This window comes from Telopea speciosissima, chromosome 10, assembly GCF_018873765.1.
Source record: "Telopea speciosissima isolate NSW1024214 ecotype Mountain lineage chromosome 10, Tspe_v1, whole genome shotgun sequence".
Taxonomy (NCBI): Eukaryota; Viridiplantae; Streptophyta; class Magnoliopsida; order Proteales; family Proteaceae; genus Telopea; species Telopea speciosissima.
In genome coordinates, this window is record NC_057925.1 from 57,200,069 (window position 1) to 57,221,980 (window position 21,912).

The window sequence follows — 21,912 nt, forward strand, 5'->3', positions numbered from 1 at the left end:
CACAGATTAAATTTTCAGTGCATGTCTGAAATGGTGGTCGCCGTGCTCATCTAATGCTGGATTTGAAAGTTCTTAGATGGTGTGCTCAAAATTCACTAATTTGAATCTAATTAATATACAGGGTTCTTACAGATGGGAAGAACCCAGATCAAGAATGTAATCTCTTCCTCCCCTCTCCTCCCCCCCCCCCCCCAAAAAAAAAAAAAACCCAAAAACAAAAAGAGAAAAAAGGAAATGAACATGGAACCCTTGAATCAAGGGTTCAGCAAACAGAATCACCTGACACATAGTCTAGATTAGATATTACATACTATAAAATACAAGTATGAAGATTATTTATTTGACATATTTTCAAAAAGTTCTCTAACAAAGAACTAGTCATCAAAAAACCTTAGTTTGAAATTGTGGAGATTATGAAGAATGTACAAGGAGGCAGATGACAAAAAAATACACACAGAGTAACTAAGCAGATCCATTCCAGTAGCTATTGTCACCATCTTGCTCCTCTCTAACATCTTTACGAGAAGAATCATGACAATAACATGTCCCACTTTTGTCTTCAGTTCATCAAGTGAGCTGATCTTCATCCATTTAGGTCTCTCCTACAGACGAATAGCAAGAATCATAGTCAAGTTTTAATGTTCTTCACACTAAGCTTGGTTTGAACCCACAAACTCATGGTTGCAGTGAACACCATTAAGCTGAGTGAGAGGTACACGCAAGACCATAATTGAACTTGTGTTAGTGGGCTTTACTAATGTTGTAGTTGTTATCGAAATAGTTTAGCTACAGGTATATCAAAAGCCTGCCGACGAATGTTCAGTACTTTAGTAATATAGACTAATTGAAAGATTTTGAGTCATCCTCACAGCATCCCAATTAAATTATAGATGCACATCTAATTCTAAAACTAGTATATTTTCAGTCTTGGGAATAAAAGGACCTAGGTTCATTATCCTAAATCAGATTCCTCCATGCTGCACATGTTAACTACCAACACAATGATCTGGACAATGAAATAGAGGGGGCATCCCTTTGATACGATGTCCCAATTTTTCATTCAACAGATAAAACAAGTCTGACGGCAAAAGAATCAGATCAAAATTTGGCAAGAGAAAAAAAAAGTAATGTTTCAGAAAATATGTTGACAAAATCAGAATTCCCATATGTACACTCAGTCTGACTTCTAAATTACATCCTATTGAAGTGACCAGAAAAATACAACAACAACAAACTCAGCCTTATCCCAACTTAATGGGGTCAGATCCAAACAAAACAAAGTAGGGAAAACTGATGCCTAAACAAAAAAGGAGAATGAATAGATAGGAAAAAAGAGAGATGGGAAATGAGATGAGAAATGAAAATTGGAAAATGACAAATGAAAGATGTAAAATAAAAAGAAAAATTAAAAAGGAAAGAGGCACATCCTAGCAAATCAGGAGAATCTCAGCTAAATGGGGTCTGCTACATGGATCCTTGCCCTCCAATAGGCTCTATCCGGGGTCATACTTGGTACAAGGCCTAGACTATGCATGTCCTTCCTTACAATTTCTCCTATGGTCATTTTAGGCCTGCCCCTAGCTCTTTTAGCTCCTTCAATCGGGATCATATCACTCCTCCTTACTGGGGCATCCCTAAATCTCCGTTAAACATGATCATACCACCTCAAACGATTCTCTCAGAGCTTGTCATTGATCGGGACAACTCCTAAGTCAGCTCTAATATAATCACTCCTCACTTTATCCTTCCTAGTTTATTTGCACATCCATCTTAACATCCTCATCGCTACTACACAGCTTCTCAATATGACATATTTTACTGCCCAACATTCTGCCCCATATATCACATCCGGTCGTACAACAGTCCTATAGAACTTTCTTTTAAGCTTTAAAGGAATACGCCAGTCACACAGCACTCCAGACACACCTCTCCACTTCATCCATCCCACTTTAATCCTCTGTGAAACATCATTCTCTATGTGACCATTTTTATTCATGATTGACCCCAAATATCTAAAATAGTCACTTTACGGTAACTCTCTTTCCTCAATTCACACCATGTCAATAACCACCATAGTATGACTAAAATTACACATCATATACTCTGTCTTCGTTCTACTAATCTTAAAGCCTCTTATTTCCAAGGTTGATCTTCGTAGCTCTAGTTTAACGTTAATCCTTGATTTTGTCTCACCCACCAAAATGATATCGTCGACAAAGAGCATACACCACGGGACCTTGTCTTGAATGCTCTTGGTTAGGTCATCCATGATAAGCGCAAATACGTAAGGGCTTAAAACTAATCCCTGATGTAACTCAATCGTAATTAGGAATTCCTTACCTTGACCTCTCATAGATCTCACACTAGTCACCACACTCTCATACATATCTTTAATTACATTCGCATATTTACTCGACAACCCTCTCTTCATTAGAACACGCCGGATTAAATCTTTAAAGGCTTGGTCATAGGCTTTTTCCAGGTCAATAAGGATCATATGGAGATCCTTCTTACCATCTCTATATCTTTCTGTGAGCCTCCTCAATAAGTAGATAGCTTTTGTCGTGGATCTACTTGACATAAAGCTAAATTGGTTCACCGAGATATGAGTGTCTCTTCTCAAACAGGCTTCAATAACCTTCTCCTAAAGTTTCATAGTGTGACATTAACTTTATGCATCTATAGTTATTGCAGCTTTGGATATCACCTTTACTTTTGTAGATCGGGACTACGATGCTTCTTCTCCATTCATCTGGCATCTTCCTTGTGTTCATAATCTTGTATAAGGGGCATTTGTGAACGTTTTGTATGGATTTGGGATCTATAACATCTTTCTATGCATATAAATTAGCTGGCTTAAGTATTAAATGAATCCAGTGGTTGACAACCACTGATTGTGGAATTCCTGGAAATTATGGAGATGTAATGCTACGTGACATCTTTAGTGATTAAAAGAGACTTATTATTCATTAATTTTGATGTAATGGGAACTTCAACCTGAGAAGCACATATAAGAGAAAGTTAAACATCAAGTACCAACAACAAAAGGAGAGGTGATGTTGGTTCATCTAGCACTATACATATTTGGAGTTCAGTTCAGCACTTCAGATGAATTTTACCTACCTTCAAAGTAAACATCCCGAACAAGGAAGATCCCTTGAGAGCACGGTCATTTGTGGGGGGTACATCAGGAGGTACATTACTGATAAATAGTCCATACAAGCCCATACCAAATATTAACATGACAGTACCAGCAAGATAAACATCTGCATTAAGATAAAATGTTAAACCTCTTTTACTCTAATAGAAATCAGATATCATATGTAACAGAACATGGAGTTCATAAAGCTTTTGTCCCCTTAGTGTTGAAATGAGTTAGAAGGTTTTTCTTGAACCAAAAGACAAATTCTGCATGCCACAGGAAGCAGGATGTCTTAAATATACAAAACATACTGCAGAAATATTAAAAAAAAAAAATCAGTAGATGTACGTATTAGGTTTGTTAAGATACGTACTACGATACATTAGTGGTAAGTGGTTGTCAAGATAAGGGGGATTGTCCCTGTCGTATTATGAGTTAGTTTAGTTAGTAGTTGAGTCTTAGATTAAGTCTAGTGTGAGTCTAATTTTATTTCCTATTGTAACTGTGCTTTGACTCTTAGGAGAATCCTACTAAGAGTCTGTTTACTCTTCTATAAATAGAACAGAGCATCACCATGGTAGACTAAGCTGAGTCAATCGTGGTTCAGCACATCCTCTTTCCTATCGGTTCTCTTCTTCTTCACAGGTCCTGATTGTCAAGGTTTGGTTTCTCTACAAGAGTAATTGTAGACTATGAACATACTACTTAGAATATTTTCATCCAAAGTACCAAGATGCCATTGGGATTCTCTCTAATTTTCTTTTATTTTTTGAAAAGCCTCTATACTTTTCTTATTGGCAACTAGAGAAACATGCAAGGTATCAGTCCTAACAAAAGGCAAAACAAGCAAAAACCATACAAATCTATAGGTTTCCAAAAGAATTTATCTTCAATTGTCTTAAGATGCTCAAACAATTTGGGCATGTTTAGAATAACTTCTCCAAAGTGGTTCTGAGGGGTTTTTGATTCTCTTGGGCATTTATGGTCTTATAGGGAAACCCAAAACCCAAAACCCTAACCCCCACGCAATTACAATTCTACCCCCGTACATGTAATTGACCCAAAACCCGTCCCAATTACAAATATGTGGACCCACAAAATACAAGACACACCCAACCCCAACAATTTTACCCCTAGCTTTGTCAGTTCACATAAGAATATGATCTTGAGCTTGTTAGATAGGTTATTCAATAACCTTTCTATCCCTACCAAGATCAATGTGCTTTGACATTTCAAAGTGAGACCACAAGTAGAACGATAGACTTGAAACTTGAATCCACTGGATCAATTTGCAGCACATCAATGAAGAAAATATTCAGTAACCATCTAGTGTTTTATCTACTAGTTGAATTCGGATGTCAACAGCTAAGAGAAAAGGAACTCATCATGAAGGGAACTTTAAGAGTCTAACCAATAGCTTCAACTAATTGTAGAACCATCTGTCCTGTATGAATCCCTTTGAGACATCCTGTCCAGTATACCCTGTAGGCCTCAAAAATGTAAACACAACCCTGCACAGAACAGATACCAGCTCAAATCAGGAGAAACAATTATGTAGAAAATCAGCATGCCTAGATGATCAAACAATTACCAATATGGTTTCACCAATTACATGCAAGGTGGATGATACTAAGATATTTTAATCTTTGATGTCAGAAAATGTAGTGGTACAAGGAAAATTACATTCAAAAAGCACAACAAGGAACCCGCCAATGAACCTCCAACAGCCAGAAGCGCCAAGAAACGGAAGTCAAAAATTACCTGCTCAATAAAAGCACAAACATGAAAAAACTTTTACAAGAATTGAATACTGCTATAAGAAAAGCACAAATCCCTGGAAAAGGGAAAGAAAATACATTTCCAAATTACCTTCTCAATGGAAGATTCCGCGGAGGGAACGAGGCGAATAACTGGGTTGCTGTTGGGATTGGAAATCGTATTATTGAAGCTTGGATCCGGCGGCCGAGAGGGTCCGAGCAAGGGCTTCTTGGTTACAGGGGTTGAAGACGAAGTAACGCTTTTGGCAGGGGAGCAGTCAGGGAACGATGAGGAGGAGGAGGAGGAGCTAAGGGCATCAACCTGAAGCGAGAAGCGCCTATGAATTCGCGGAGTGTGATGGAGTGACGCGACGGAGACTGATGGGAGAGCAGCTGATACCGAAGTGAACAGAGCCATCATCATCGAGAGTGTGAGAAGTAGAAGAAGAAGATTTTTGGCAAGTAAGAGATCCATTGAGGGCTGAAGAGACTAGAGAGAAAGGCTACTAGGTGGCGCTGTGTGTGTGACTGTGAGGTGGTGCGGACCCTACCTTTCTCCATCATTTTTGTGGCAGGTAGCGGGAAAAAGTCCCTCCAATACCTTTCCTTTCCCAGGCCACTTGGGTTTTAAAAATCGGAATCGGATTCGGATCGGATCAGAATTGATCTGAAATTATCCAGAATACAAACATAGAAAGTCGACTTGAACCTACAATCAGGAGGAATCATTTTGATCCACCGATCCAATCCGATTTAAAATGGGTGGGTTTCACACACCAACATATAAGCCAGTAAGCCACTATTCTTTTTCTTCCATATCCAATTTGAGGATTTAAAAAAAAAAAAAAGGTTTAAATACACGTACCCCTGTAATGCACCCAATAATCCTCGTATCCCTAAGCTTCTGATAAATCCATGTACCACCCCTCAATATTCCATGTATCACCCTTGTTTTATCCCCCTAATGCCATTTAAGTCCACACCAGGCATTAAATGCTAAAAAGTTACCAAACTACTTTTCTTTTATCTTTTCTAAATTTTGAAAAAACTTAATTTCCCTTATCTATTTACTAAATTTTGAAAAGACCAAAATACCCTCATCTTCCTCAAATCATCACCTTCTTTTACGATGTAAATACCCACCATCACCACCGCCGCCAACCACCATTAACACCATCACCATCGTGAAACCCCACCTCCAACTCCTCCATCTTTACCAATTCCACCGCCGAATTCCCCTCGCTTGCCTATTCCTCCACCAACACCGCCACCCTTACCAAATGTAAAAGCATTCCCTAATAATCACTTTTGTTCACTGTATTACTTGAGCAAATGATGATAAGAAGAACCTGCCTGATTATCGTTGTCAAGAGAAGAAGGGGCCTCATATAACCCTTTTCCAACTCTCCCTCTGCATCCCACATTTCATTGGCCAGTCCTCGCATCTTCTTGCTCAGGAGCTGTAAATGAATCAGTTGTAAAACATCTCCAAATTAGGCCCCCTCTTTCATCAGGAAGAGGTTCACCTCTGTCACAGTGTACTTGATCTTACATTCACGGCCATATTCATCATCAACAGGATTATCATCTTGTTCTACCCGTAATATCTCAATGGCATCTCCACCTTCCAGACGAAACTCAAACCAATCAAGCCCTTCGAATTCGTGAACATAGTCTATATCTTGATTTAGCAATTTGATGGTGGCGACCGCTACGGAGGTGTCGGATAGAGGTGTCGAAAGGGATCGAGATTTCAGATTGGGATTGGTGAAGAACAAGTTAAGAAGGGGGAGGAGTGGAGCCAATGGAGGACATAAATCTGTGACTTCCTGTAGTTCAGTTGTAGTAGAACAGGTAGAATTGAAAATATGGAAGAGAGCGGAGTTACAGAGAATAACAACAAACACTTGGTGGATAGGTTTTGTGAGTTCACATCGTCTTCAAGAGAAGAGGCTTCTTTCTTCTTGGAGAGCCACAACTGGAATACCTAGGTTGAAAATAACAACCTCAGTTTCAACGACGAAGACGACAACAACAACAACAACGACGATTTAGATTCTCATCCTTCTCGTCCGCTTCCAACTCCGTCTCCGTTGATCCCACCTCCCCATTTTCAATCGATCACGGCGGCCATGTTTTCTGGAGACAAGAATCCCTCGAAGCCCTCAAAGCCCTCTGCCAGTCACACCGGAGGCATCCGTACGCTCTCTGATCTGAACCGTGCTGGTCCCGGCTCTGACGATGACTCCGATGGTCCTCAGGAGTATTACACTGGTGGCGAAAAGAGGTACCACCGACCTTAATCCTTTACCCCTATTTGAGGCAAAAAATCTGTGTTTCTTTTTGTTTTTTGAGAAAGTGTTTGTCAAAAAATTCAGGTTTACTGGCTGCCTGAATTTCATTGGTAAGGGTGGTGGTGTTGATGGAGGAATAGCAAGGGAGGGGGACTCGGTGGTGGAATCGGTAAAGGTGGAGGAGTTGGAGGTGGTGCTGGAGGTGGGGCTTCACGGTGGTGATGGTGTTAGTGGTGGGTGGTGGTGGAGGATGGTGTTAATGGTGGGTGGCGGCGGTGGTGGTGGTGGGTATTTACACTGTAAAAAAAAGATGATTTGGGGAAGACGAGGGCATTTTGGTTTTTTCAAAATTTAGCAAATATGTCAGGACAATTAGGTTTTTTCAAAATTTAGAAAAGATAGAAGAAAAGGTAGTTTCGTAATTTTTTAACATTTAATACCTAGTGTGGACTTAAATGGCATTAGAGGGGTAAAACAGGGGTGATATGTGGAATATTGAAGGGTGATACGTGGACTTATCAGAAGCTTAGGGGGTACGAGGAATATTGGTTGCATTACAGGGGGTACACATATTTAACCCATAAAAAAAGAGGAAAATGTTCACGTACCTCTCCTTCCTGTATCACGTAATTATAAAAACATCCCTTAGTTTTAGAAAACTTTGCATGCCCCCTAGGTTCTTAAAAGTTAACACATGCTTTCATTCCATTAGTTAGGAGTTAGGATTAACAGTGTTAAAATCAAAGGGTAAAGTGACAAAAATGTCCTGGCAAGAAAAAAAAACTATAACTCATCTTCCCCAAATTATTTAAGGTTTTAAAAAATCTAATTCATCTTCCATTTTTTTAAACCCTAAACAATTAAAGATAGATGAGTTGTAGGTTTTTTTTTTTTCTTAGAAGGGCATTTTTTGACACTTTACCCCTTGATTTTAACACTGTTAGAAGGAGATCCTTGACAATTGTCATCAACATTCAACACTCACTGAATTTTTTTGTTTTTTTACCAATCTAACGGTGCCCCTAATGGGACTTTAACAATTATTAGAAAGATTGAAGGAAAAGGGAAGGGGGGGTGAGGGGGTGAAAGAGGTGGAACTAAGGCACAAGGTCAAGATAAGAGAATCAAACATGTAACCTTCTCGCACTCTACTCTATGGTTTAAAAGGTGTTAGGTCGTCGGTTTTGTCCTCACTTCTATTATAAGATTCAAATTTTTGATATATTTATCATTATTATGAATCATTACATCAATACGGTATCGACCTTGGCCAAATAATTCCATATTTTAAAACCATACTCTAATAGGCACGGTTGTAGGAATCGATATCAGATTATGCACATTTTTTTTTCCAAGAAAATACAATTAGTTGTTTTTTTTTTTTGGGGGGGGGGGGGGGGGTGGGACGGGGGCTAAGAGATTTTATTAAGGATAACATGAGAAACTCATAGCTGAGATGAACAAAGATCTCGGAACCATGGATCGGAAATAGGTCACACCATCCTATACGTCACCGATAAGACCCTCCTTGCCAAGGAGTTAGCCAAGTTGTTAATCTCCCTTCGAACATAGGTGATAATACCACTAGTAAAATAGTTTGACCGATGCTTGATATCCTCCAAAATAGATCTCAGATATGGAGGGGAAGTAGCTACTCCGTTCTGCAGGTAAGAAACTACATTCGTGCAATCTGACTCAAGTGACAACTTCTCAAAATCTTCAGATAGTGCATGTCAGAGAGCACTACGAATGGTCATGGCCTTACCTGCTGCCACAATAGAGAATTTCTCTGGAATTGACACAACAAGGGGAAGAGTACCTTTAGAATCCCGACAGATCAATCCCAAACCGCCGGTTGATGTATTTGGAATTAGACTTGCATCACACTTGATCTTAATTGTACCTGGTTTTGGAGCAATCATCCAGTAATGCTTGGTGTATGGGAGGGCTGAGAAGAATACTGTAAAGCCGGTGGAGATAAGGAAACCATGAACTCCAAGAATTCTTTGTTTGAGGCAGCAATAACATCTTCAGGTAACCAGTTTTTGCAACAAAACACTTGATCATTTCTAGCCTTCCACAATGTCCAACAGATGAAAGAAGCATGACAAGAGAAATCTCGTCGAATCCTCTTATCATGAGAAACAAAACTCCAACTATTAATCCACCGTCATAGAGTAGGTTTATCATTTGTTGGTAGAGAATAGAGATACCCCCAAGGAGCACACAAACCATGTTGCACGAGTGAAGTCACAACCCAACAGTATATGAGAGATTGTTTCATGCTTCCCACAACGTACACAACCCCAGTCTACATTAACAATCTGTTTACAATGGGCATTAGCAGTCGCCACTCTATTAGCACATGATCTCCACAAAAACCGTTGGATTTTTGGCAAAGTGTTTATGTTCCAAATTTGTTTCCAAACATCCACTGGAATATCCGACCAAGTGTGACTTCTTGATGTTAATGCTGTAAGAGAGCTTTCATCAATATAACTGGATGCAACAAGGTGGTAGGCACTTTTCACCAAATATTGGCCATTTTTTTATGCCATCTATTCTAGTTTATCACCATTGGGAAATAATGAAAGATGAATCTTCAAAGTATTATCCACATCTGATGGTATAAATAATGAGTGAAGAAGATTAGTATTCCATGTCCTGTTGTCATGATCAAACAAATCTTTCACTTTGGAAATATTAGGAGAAGAAGGGCATGGTGTACTCACCCTAAAACTCTTATTTGTAGGAATCCACCCATCATTCTAAATGTCAACAGAAGCATCATCTCCAATACGCCAACATAGACCCCTTTTAAGAACATCTAAACCCTCCATAATACTCCTCTAGCCCCAACTCGGTTGGTTCCTAGCTTTTGCATGTAGGAAATGTGTATGTGGCTAATAAATGGACTTCAAGAAACGAACCAATAAACTAGTCTCATCAGACCAAAGGCGCTAAACAATTTTAGGCAACAATGCTTTGTTGTGAAAAGAAGGATCACAAAAATCAAGTCCACCCCTCTCTTTCGACTGGCATAGACGGTCCCAAGAGATCCAATGCATTTTTTATTTACCATCCTTCTTCCCCTAAAAGAAATTTGATGAAACTTGACGAAGATGTTTATGATAGGAAGCCAGCAATTTAAAATGCAAACAAACAAAATTTGACATTGATAAAACAACCGACTTACAATTAGTAGTTTTCAATCCACACTTTTTCGAACTTGATATTGTTGAAGATTCAAACATCAAAAATGTATCCCAACCAAATAAAACGGAGTTAGGTGGCCAGCCAATCTTGACTTAATTGATTCCCTTAAAGCGGCGGCTAAGGTCGGTGGGGTCTTTGATGGAACGAACCAAAGGAAAAAAAGAAGAATGCACCAAAATGCTAATGGTTGTTTCTTGTTGTAAGTGAATGCAACGAAAAGATCCGAACATTATTTGTATTCACCTACTAAATACTCTCTTTTTTTGGGGGTGGGGGGACATTGTCTGCATGGGAGCACAAGGGCCACACGTGTATGACAACCAATGAAAACATGCAATGTGACATATTGAGGGCAGAAGTTCTGCTATTCATGGGGACGGGGCGATCATTTTGACCCCCACTGTATCTGGGCGTGGCCCCTGCGTCCCATTTTTTATGATCACCAAGTAAGTACTTGACTTAGTTGACTTGAACAACTCTTCATCACCACAATACAAAACTCTTGACTGGGGGTTGGACTCGTATCCAACGAACAAATATTCTATTTAGCTCTTTTCCCTTTGTTCCTTGTTTGGTAACCAGTAAAAAAAATTGTTTTTTCTGTTGAGATTTGAGAATTGAGTTACGCGATTACCGCAAATAACAAAATTAAGATATGCCTATAAATCTGCACTACTTGATTTGGTAGGATAAATCGACGAATACCTTGATTTACGTCTCGTCGAATTACTGTGGTGTGAGGTAGACTCTGGTTCGCCTCCGGTACAAACTACAAATCCGCTTCTACTTATACACAATTCGGTAATCCCTACCTTATCTGACTATTTGCTTCTTTAAAATCAGTAGGTATAGACAAAGAAACCAAAGGAATCAGAGAAAATGAGCGGTGCTGGGAAGATAGTGTGTGTCACAGGGGCTTCTGGGTACATCGCTTCATGGCTGGTGAAGCTTCTCCTCGAAAAAGGTTACACTGTTAAAGCTTCTGTTCGCGATCCAAGTTAGTATATCTTCTCTATTCTATTTCTTTATACACTTTTAAGCTTCATTTTCCCTGTTTCTTTGATTCTCTTTTGTCTCTGTTCCTTTTGAAAGTAAGGTGTGATTTTGGATTGTTTATTAGAGTCTTCGTTTAGTTCTATTTCGAGCCTTTTGTCTTGAATTATAGTGTGCATAAATCTGGGGTTTTTGCCTTATAATCTCAAATCCACAATTCAACCCTTTTGTTTGTGTATTGAGGTTCTTAAGTTACATCCACTCATTAAAAAACTCGTTGAGATCTCGACCTGGTCGCGACGAAATCTCGTACGAGTTCTCAAACTTACATAGTTTTGATCGAGTTTACCGAAATTTCGGCGAGATCTTGAAAATCTCGGATGTCTTGACCTGCTCGAGAAGAAATTACTTTCATTCTTCTCGAACACTATGACATGACATTCATATGTCATGTAGACGGAGGAGAATGCATGTTGGCCCCATTAAACCATGAGTGGACTCGATCCAGCACGTCATAGTTCATATGAGTAGACGGTCACATACTCACAATATTGTATTGTTGGGACATGGAAGACTAGGGTGTCTATGACATATGTATTGTTCACTGTACTTCGGTGTCTATGTAATATGCATTGTTCATTGTATTTTGTAGTTTCTACTTTAAGTCTTCAAGTATTTCTTAAATAATTATTCAATATTATGTGTCTTCATCCATTATTGCATAATTTACATAGTTTACTTGCCAATTTTGTTTCATAGCACCCAAACAATGTGTGGAATAGGCAATATTACATAAGGGTTTGCGTTTATTGCCAACCAAGGGTGCAAATCCAAAACACCAAAATTGCCGTTGTTGTTTTTTTTTTTTTTTTTTTTTAAATCAATTTGAAGATTTAAATATGTTTATTAAGCCTAAAACAAACTTCCCTTAAAGTTTCGGAGTCAACTATGGCCATTTGCCCACCGGCCCACTGGAAAAAAAAAAACAGTGTCTCGCTGAGTTCTTGAGATGTCGGTTATCTCGACCTGGTCAAGATGAATTTTTGAACCTTAAAGGACCGCTGACTCAGTGCTGGTACTTTCATGGATGGGACTCCACTCTACACTTAATTCTTATCCTTGTATAGGCATAAATCACCTCCAAAACTTTGATGGTTTTAATCTGAGCCCTCACCACCTCTCTTGCGGTCAGAGAAGAATGAAATTTTTTAGCTTCTAAGGTCCATGGTCCCCAACATTAAGAATCATTTCCTTCTACACTATTGTCTCTCATCCATTTTAGTCCATTGATATGATGGATTGGGTTTCTCTCAACCAATTGTTTTTGTGAAGTACTGTAATTGCAAATGGGTATCTCAACAAATTAGCTTAAAGGACAGCAAAGACATTGATTTAATGCTGGGTAACTTAAAGGACGGCTGCCCTTTACACTCAGTTCCCATTCTTGTATTGTCATTAAACATCCTGGAGATTGGAGACTTCGAAAATTGTAATCAGAGCCATTGTGATGCCTCATACGATCAAGAAAGCATTTAGTTATACAACACCCCCCCCCCCACCCCAAAAAAAAAAAAAAGAGGAAGCTTTGTTGCTAAGGTGCACGTTTGACTGGATGAATAAGTGAATCTAATCCTTTTGATATGATGGATAGTATCAGAGCCATGGCTTTTCCCGATGGGCCAAGTAGTAGCCAAGCATAGGCAGGAAAGCAACTTGAGGCTGAGTTGAAATAAAGAAAGACAAGCTGGAAGGGCGTGGCATTGGACATCAGGCAATTGCCATCAGACTGGAATGCCTTGCTAAATCGGAGTTGAAGATTGTCAGTTTTTTATGACTGATAAGGCAAAATTTGATGACTTTTAACCCTTTAGTTTTTAGATGAATGCAAGGCCCTTCATTGTTCCACAACATATTGATTTCTTTTCCTTCACTTTCCTTTTTATTTTACTTTCTTTGTTCAGGCCTACTAATCTTATGGATCCTGTTAATATATTTTGTTTTAGTGTACCAAAATTATGTTGACATCACATGGATTTTCACTGTTGTATTTGTTTGTTCTCTTCTGTGTACTTGATGGGCATTTTGTTTCTCATTAATATTATTCAAGGTGATTGTTGACCTCTTTTTTTAATTTCTATATTATCATTTTCAAAGTTATTGTCATGTTCTAAGTTCCAGGGCATGTTTAAGGATGAAGAAAAATAAGTGTCATTCGAACATCATTATGCTTTGTCATCATGACAGTTGGGTTTTACACTTTTGATGCAATTAACAAATTACATGTCTTATTCTTTGACAGGTTAAGAATACTTACTTTCTTGTTGTTCTATACTTCTATACATTATAATCAGTTCATATGCTGTCACAGATGATCCAAAGAAGACTGAACATTTACTTGCTCTTGATGGGGCCAAGGAAAGACTTCAGTTAGTCAAAGCAAACTTATTGGAAGAAGGGTCATTTGATTCTATAGTTGATGGATGTGAATGCGTTTTTCATACAGCATCTCCCTTTTATAATGCAGTCAAGGATCCACAGGTTCATTTTGCATCTGTTGACTTAGTTTTAATTACTATTTTTTTACTCAGCTGTAAGGTTGTCAAGGTTTTACTTTTATGATGTTCTAATAGCTTGGTTTATTGTTATTATCAATGTTGCGGCATCTTACAGAACTTTCAAAATGCCAGAACCCAACAGACCCATAATTGGCAGACATACTTTTTATTTTTGGGTACTATATTGGTACACATACCTGGAATTGGCATAAAATGAGCAGTTAAGGCCTTCATTGGGCGCCGTGACAACTAGGGCTTTCATGCTCTACATATACTAGTGCTTACAAATTTGCTTTCTTTCTTACATAAAAACAAGACTTTAATCATTAGGGCTATAGGGTTGAGCTTGCATCATGGAAGGGGGATAACGTGGGGAACAGGTTGACAGTTTTTGGGCTGCAAACTCATCTGCCACATGCCAGATTTGGTTTTAAACAGGCTTACTGTTTTGATGAATTAGCTGACTTGTAGAGGCTGAGTTTGTAGCCCAAAAAGTCTCCTCCTGTTCCTCAAGTTATTCCCTTTCCATGCTGAAGGTTTGAGCCTTTATCCCTGTGCCAAATAGCAAGAATATAGCCGCCTTTTCAATCCTATATATATTGAATGTATGCATGTATTGGTGAGTACAGAATCACATGCACAGAAGCTCACCCACATGCATAGGTATATATATATAAAAACATCTAAGTACATGTAGTATTTGTAGTGGAATGCATGAATCTTTTTCTTTTCTTGTTCACCCTGCTCTTTCTGTCTCTCTTTTTGTGGTTTGGGGGGGGGGGGGGTTGGAGCCAGACTCTTTGAGACTTTAGATTCTGATTCTTCCATACATGTCCTTTCAAACCCCTGCTGTCCAAGTCCATGAAGCAGTGATAAACATGGACTGGGGCTTAGTAGCTAGGCTAAGAAAGGAGTTTTATGTTGTAAGAGGATGATGTCTATACTTTGGACTTTGTTGTTGGTTTCAAAGAATGCATAATGAAGGGAAAAGTCAGATAGGTGAATAGAATTATGTATCTTGGGATCATTAATTTTGGATTCTGTACCTGCCTAAATCATCCAAGTGACAGATCACTGCTAGCTACCATTCTTCAAAATAAACGCTCTTTTTGTTACCCAATTTACAACTATTTCAATCAACTGACTTCATCATAAGTATAATGGTGTTGGTGCTGGAAAGCGACTATTATAAAATCCTGGCTACACCTGGACTGTCTAAACCGCAGATTATGAACTAGTCTAGACTTCTTGGGCTTCTACTATGTGTTCCAACTACTTCCAATTGCCATTTAGAGCACAAATAACAACCTGTAGTTAGGTAAAACTTTCCTAAAAACTTGATTCAATTTAGAATCTAAATAGAACTGAGCTGAATTGCACCTTATGCCCATAACTTAAATTAAACAACCATGAGATGTTTAAAAATTGGCCCAATTTGGGCTGAACAACTGAGACCAAAATTTCAGGTGAACTTGTGAGTCCTAAAACCCATATTGTGAGTGACCAAAAGAGATTGGACTGTCTGTGAACTGTCGCATGGGCCATCTTTGGGTAAATTCTGGTTTACATCTCTGTGTCTTCCTCAGTTTTATGATATGTTTTTTTACTTTGTCGGAAATTTAAGTTTAACTAGCTTCTGAGTACTACCTGTTGGAACCTTGTAAATGATTCTCTGTGGCATCTCAATGACTCAACTTACCTTGTATTTCCGTAGTGCTCTCATTCTTGTGCATTTACACTCATAGATGATATATTGATGTTTTAATTCAATATTAAACATTTTTACTGATTTGGTTAGTGCCCATTCTCTTTTTAAATCTGCATTACAGGCAGAATTAATTGACCCTGCATTAAAGGGAACTCTTAATGTGCTTGGATCCTGTGCAAAATTTCCATCTGTTAAAAGAGTGGTTGTGACATCCTCTGTAGCTGCAGTTGCATTCAATGGGAAACCTCGAACTCCAGAAGTGGTAGTTGATGAGACTTGGTTTTCAAATCCAGAGTTTTGCAAGGAATCTAAGGTGTTTATAATTGTGCAATCTTTGTCTACCTCAGATTATATAGGTCTTAAATGTTTTGAGTTGGCTCTGTGTATTTCTTAATTTTTCTCTTGAATCTTCTGGTCCATTTTATTTTGTTTGGTGAGATCCTTTAGCACTTTGTCAAGGCACAATGTATTTTGGGCTGATAATTTCAAATTGTAAAGTTATTGTACTGGATAATTACTAATTTATCGGTTTGATATGCCTAATGAGTTTCTTGTCCTCTCGTAGCTTTGGTATGTACTTTCCAAGACCTTGGCTGAGGAAGCTGCCTGGAAATTTGCAAAAGAGAAAGGGATGGACATAGTTACAATAAACCCTGCAATGGTGATCGGTCCTCTTTTACAGCCAACACTTAATACCAGTGCTGAAGCAATTCTGAAATTAGTAAATGGTATGGTAACTTATTATTGAAGTTTTCTTTTTCCTCCCTCCCTCTTTCCCGTGTCTCACGTTCTGTCCCTTCATGGTGCATAGACTCCCTTCAGTACCTCCCAAATAACAGGTATAAAAGGGGAAGGAGAGTTTCATATGTCTATATTTCCGCTTTTGAATGTCGATATGAATGAGAATGGTATTCTCCCAGTTGGTCAACTCTTTAGTAAAGACCTAAAGGGCGTATCCAGTGCACGAGGCTCCTGCCACTGCGGGGTCTGGGGGAGGGTCATAATGTACGCAGCCTTACCCCTGCTTTCGCAGAGAGGCTGTTTCCAGACTCAAACCCATGACCACCTGGTCACAGTGGAGCAACCTTTACCGTTGCACCAAGGCCCGCCCTCTTTTACTAATCCATCATATTTATTTTTCCTTTTAAGACCTTTGGAAACCATTTTGTTTTTCTTTTCTTAGAACTAAAAGAAATTTATCTGTCACTTTTTGAATTTTTTTTTCGAGATCTTTTAAAATGGATTTTAAAAAAGATGGTCATTTTTTAGGATAACCAAAAGGAAGTTTCTTCTCTTTGTGGATTGACACCCTTAAATATCCTTGGAGACTAGCTAACTTAATTGAGCAAACTATGGATCTGTCAAAAGTGGAAGGTTCCCATATGGGCCATCTCGGTATAGATGGTAATGAGGTTGCTGTGTCGTCATATGAGTTTGTACAAAGGTACTTCCTCTATATAGCGGAATGACTGCTTGTAGCATTTGGGAAAATCAATACATTTAGTTTTTGGAACACTAATATTTCAAAATAAACTCATATAAGAAACATTTCACCTTTAGGCCATATTATATGTGCTAGTACATAACTTTTTTCTTTTGTACAAATTTTAGATACATATAATTTCATTTACTGTTGAATTTTTTTCATCAGATCTCCTTTCTCTTCTTGGCCGGACATTTGCTTCCTTTCTATAGACAACTCTTTAATTTTGATTATAGTTATTATCTATGGTTGTGTTAGTATATTTTCTTTGGAACGCGTAATTCCTAAGCAGCATGAATTCTATTATTTGAAGTTAAGAATCCTGTTGAAGGTTCAACTGATTCCATAAACATTCAGCAGAATGTTTTATGTAATCAGGTTTGGTAGCCTTTTCTGGAGAACTGGCTTCCTTTGTTTGTTTAGAAAGTAAAAGGAATATTAACTCTACAACCTTGTGTTTCTTTTTTATATACCTTTCCTGTGATATAATAAGTGCCAAATTTTTATCTGCTGCAGGAGCAGAAACATTTCCCAATTCAACAATGGGATGGGTTAACGTCAAAGATGTTGCTATTGCACATATTCTGGCATTTGAGAATCCTTCAGCCAATGGAAGATACGTTTTAGTTGAGAAAGTTGCTCATTGTTCAGAGGTTCTGAAGAGTCTCCATGAACTTTTTCCAACTTTGCACCTTCCGGAAAAGTAAGTTTGCAAGACGATATGTATAAATAATTGATTTAATTATCTGAAATAAATATGATGTTATTCAAGATACTTGTGATAATTTATTGGATCGCTTTTTTCTTCTTCTTTTTATTTATCAAGTAACTGTTTTTATTTGTATGTGTACATTGTGAATCTTATGTATGAACTGACTGACATTGGATATTCTACTTCTTTTTATCACAAATTATTTTCATAGTACGGAATGTTTTGTAGGCAGTTCCCTCTTTTATATTCCTCAGATGTCCACTGTCTTGTGTTGGAGACATGTTGAGTGGACAGCCTTTTGGAAACAGCAGTGCATTTATTGCAAAGAGATGCTCTAAATGTGTCCCTTTCCTTAGACTATGATTTAGTGTGGTTCGAGTTTGATGTTCCCTTTCTGTCTTTTGAATCTGGTAGATGTTTTCCTTTTAGTTAGTTACGAAGATATACTATTATATACCTAGATATATTCGTATTGCCCTTAGTGTTTATTTGCCATTGACTTGCTCTTAACCTTTACAATGTAATACATCTAAGATAAATAGGCAAGAGCACCAAAAATTACAATTACATAAACATTATCCAGGTCACAGACAGTGCGAAAGTTAGGGATCATTTCTTCTTTGAGCATGAACTAGGAAGTACTATCTATGATCGAATTATTACTTTTTTGTTTTTACCTTTTGAGTTACTAACTGGTTGGGCTATTATGCATGGTGTGATACTATTATATGTAACTGTGGTGGTAGGGAATTTTGTACTGTGGTGGTAGAGAAAATGTCCAGGTTTAAATCATAGCTGCAAGAGAATTGAAGAGTGTCTTTTGTGGCTTTCAAGATGCAATGAATGATAATACAGCTGCTGGTTATGGCAATATGGCCAAGTAATTCCTCCAGGATGAAACATCTTCAACATTAAATAAAAAATGGCAGCAAACGTTTCTTTCACAAATCATCTTCCTCTTACCAACTTTCTTCCAAGCTGTTCACAACTCCCATCCTTCGAATCTGAGGGTCCAAATGAAAGCTGAGCAGAAGAAAGGGGAAACATGCATAAGATTTCATCACCTGAAATGCAGTTCTGGTGAGGGACATTGGGAAGGCTTTACCTGATAAGTCTAAACATCCACTTCTACCAGTGGATGAGACCAAAAGACTCATCAGGGTGGAATTTGAAGTCTATTCTACATTTTGGGTGATATTATATATATTATGCAATTGGCATTAGCCAGATCATTGAGTAATCTAGAGGGTGAGAAAGTTATTGTGATAGTGCCAATATCAATAATGACATGACAGTTGCATAGAACCTGTAGGTCAGGTCTATGTCACCATAATTTGCCGTGTTTGTCATGTTCAGACAATGAGGACCATCATTAGATGGCCCAACCTGAAAGAATGCATGGTCAAAAAATCAGCAAGTCCAGAATTCATTTTTGGAGCTTCCATTGAACCCTTTTTCACCCCTGGTTTGCCTAGTTTGATTTCCTTTAGAATGCACAGCTGTGAGCTCTGAAAGACTTGCGACACTAAGAAGAAGAAGAAATATAAGTAAGACCCTATTTCTCCATTCCCTTGTGCTTTTGAGTTTTGAGGCCCAAATAGTCGAAGCATAAACCATCCATTTCTAATATACAACTACAGATTTACATATGGAGTAGCTTAAGGTCTAAAGCTAGTTTGATTCAATGGTCAGGTTAAAGAATTGTTTTTTTTTTTGGGTTATAATCTTGAGTCTAGTGTCCTCTCTAAGGATGGTTGCGAATTGAATGGCTAAGATTCTTGTGGACCATCCACATTCAGCAGGAAGTGCAGTTGACTGCTTTATAGTATATTTCTGTTCCATCTTTAACCCCTTTGTTGTCTTCTGCTACTTTTATTTATTATTATGTTTTTGTTGTTTGGGGGGGGGGGGGGGGTTTGGTTAGAAAACGAATACCTAAAACGATGCAGGAAACGAATGAAATCACAAACAAACAATCACACAATGCAAGGATTTACGCGGTTTGGCAAGATTGCCTACGTCCACAATGAGATGAGATCTGCTTCACTATCAATGGAGAATAGGGTTTCAGCCGCTCGTTCTCACTCCTCTCTCAGATTACAGAGAATTAACTCACTACAATTCATAGCAACATTATATATGTATACTTTACAGAAACACCCATTAACCTTAAAAAAAATTCCCCGGGGGCTGCTGCCCCTGAACCCTCACATGGAACCCCAGTTCGTCGAGGTCTAGTAACAAAAATAACATCAAAGGTGGGCCAATTCCTCAGGGCCTCGAGGCCTCAGGCTCTTCGGAATCAGCCCACAAACCCAAGACGGATTACAAGACATCGTATCCCCAACAGGGGGTTCGTGGTGGTGATTGTTACTAACACGGTAGTCTGTAATGGCCTTACACCCTTCAGAATCAGCCCGCAAACCCAAGTGACGGAATGCAAGACATCATATCCCTAACAGGGGGTTGGTGGTGGGGATTGTTACTAACACGGAAGTCTGTAATAACTACTGCTGAGATAATAGTACCTTTTCTCTCTTCTGAAGTATGTTCCTGATATTAGTCCTTACTCCTCAGTGGCTAGAGAATTGATCTTTGCTCTTTTGTTTTTCACCTAGCAAAACAAACAAAAGGCTCATTCTGATATTAGTCCTCACTCCGAAGTTGAATGTTTTTTGTTGCTTAAGCAAACCATTTTTGGGAATCAACGGTTCCTTGGAAGTACCAATCTCCCTATTACTAATGACAATACTGCTTTTAATTTTTGACAGGTGTGCAGATGACAAGCCTTACATGCCAACTTATCAAGTATCCCAGGAGAGAGCAAAGAGCTTGGGCATAAATTTTATTCCTTTTGAGGTCAGTCTGAAGGAAACTGTTGAGAGCTTGAAGGAGAAAGGCTTTTTCTAGTCCTTGAGGCTTGGTCAATATAAGTGATGCAAATAATAAAGAAAACTAGAGGGGACTTGTCAAACACTGGGTTGCTCTGCACTTAATTTGTCGGTTCTTTCAGGATCTTATTTATAAATCTCGTTTTTAAGATTTTACTTGTTAACAGTGACAGGATAATCTTTGGTTGGTATTGGCACATAAATATAGAGCTTTTGATCATGTGAATGTGTTTACCTTTTGCATCACAAGATTCTTTTCCCCCTCCCCTCCCCACTTCCCCCCTTCCCCCCTTTTTTTGTGGGGTACTTAAAATATCATGTGCTAGTTGCTGCATGGGGATCAGGAAACTGGATGGAAATGGAATTGCTGATCTACATGATTGGTAGCTAAACTGGATTCAAGTAGAGCTGGAGAACATTCTTGGAAGGGATGGGGGTTTATCCGGTGGAGAGAGATTCTTGCCACCATAGGAAAATTCCTTTGCAGTAGCTATAGATGAAATCTATGGAAATGAAAAGGGTCGTTACAGGGTGGTCCTTGTGTATTCCTACCTTTCCAAGAATCACTCTAGTTCGTGCATCCACATTGAATAGTATAACCGGATACGCATAGAAGCAGTTTCGTGGGGATTTCATGTAGTAATTCAATTCAGAAGAGGCATTCTACAAGCCAAAACACATTGCCTTAAGTCACATTTTCATGTGTTAAGCCTTACCTAGTGCACAAGGCTCCCGTGTTTAGTAGGGTCTGGGGAGGGTCAAATGTATGCAGCCTTACCCCTGTGTTTCCAGAGAGGTTATTTCCAGTACTTGAACCCATGACCAAGCGTTCAGTAAGTGAGCACTTGACCAGCGCGCCAAGCACAACCTTCCACTATGGGGTAAATCAGCTGGTTAATAATATTGAAAACTGAAACAGAGAAGGCTGAGTGCAAACCAATGCAGTGTGTGACCAAAGCTCCTTGTGCAAATCATTTATATGAGCTTGCACCACTGTGCTTGCATATTACCTGCTTCTGTACAAATTCCTAAATCCTAATTGTTTTGGTTTTTGAAGGGTTCAGACTCTTTTCCAAACCAAGACTCTTTTGAAAATCGCAACCTGTGGATGGGGAGATTTAAACCTCATTTCAAGGTTTCTCCTTACATACCATAATCAAT

General features: G+C 38.6%; 2 protein-coding genes across 3 annotated transcripts; one reads left to right on the plus strand and one right to left on the minus strand.

Annotated features, from left to right (window-relative positions):
- Positions 1-264: 264 nt before the first annotated feature.
- Positions 265-5,385, minus strand: LOC122641893. Its single transcript, XM_043835211.1, has 5 exons — positions 5,012-5,385; positions 4,826-4,903; positions 4,554-4,653; positions 3,124-3,266; positions 265-602 (listed from the first exon to the last, which is right to left on the minus strand). Exons 1-5 carry the CDS (start codon positions 5,372-5,374, stop codon positions 375-377), a joined length of 912 nt encoding a protein of 303 aa, XP_043691146.1. The 5' UTR covers positions 5,375-5,385; the 3' UTR covers positions 265-374.
- Positions 3,427-20,815, plus strand: LOC122641891 (phenylacetaldehyde reductase-like). 2 transcript variants are annotated; one of them, XM_043835209.1, is made up of 7 exons: positions 3,427-3,431; positions 11,262-11,406; positions 13,771-13,940; positions 15,787-15,978; positions 16,231-16,393; positions 17,665-17,851; positions 20,632-20,815. In XM_043835209.1, exons 2-7 carry the CDS (start codon positions 11,289-11,291, stop codon positions 20,768-20,770), a joined length of 969 nt encoding a protein of 322 aa, XP_043691144.1. In that variant the 5' UTR covers positions 3,427-3,431; positions 11,262-11,288; the 3' UTR covers positions 20,771-20,815. The 2 variants fall into 2 exon arrangements, with proteins under 2 accessions (XP_043691144.1, XP_043691145.1); XM_043835210.1 differs by lacking the exon at positions 3,427-3,431 and adding an exon at positions 11,145-11,150.
- The last annotated feature ends 1,097 nt before the right edge of the window (positions 20,816-21,912 follow it).

Excerpts from the sequence above, each read along its gene's own strand:
- LOC122641893 (XM_043835211.1), bottom strand. The coding sequence starts at position 5,374 with ATGGATCTCTTACTTGCCAAAAATCTTCTTCTTCTACTTCTCACACTC. Across the intron at positions 4,904-5,011 it reads CGGAATCTTCCATTGAGAAG|GTAATTTTTGACTTCCGTTT; the intron begins GTAATTTGGAAA and ends TTTATTGAGCAG. Across the intron at positions 603-3,123 it reads TCGGGATGTTTACTTTGAAG|GAGAGACCTAAATGGATGAA; the intron begins GTAGGTAAAATT and ends ATTCGTCTGTAG.
- LOC122641891 (XM_043835209.1), top strand. The coding sequence starts at position 11,289 with ATGAGCGGTGCTGGGAAGATAGTGTGTGTCACAGGGGCTTCTGGGTAC. Across the intron at positions 15,979-16,230 it reads AGTTTTGCAAGGAATCTAAG|CTTTGGTATGTACTTTCCAA; the intron begins GTGTTTATAATT and ends GTCCTCTCGTAG. Across the intron at positions 16,394-17,664 it reads AATTCTGAAATTAGTAAATG|GAGCAGAAACATTTCCCAAT; the intron begins GTATGGTAACTT and ends TATCTGCTGCAG.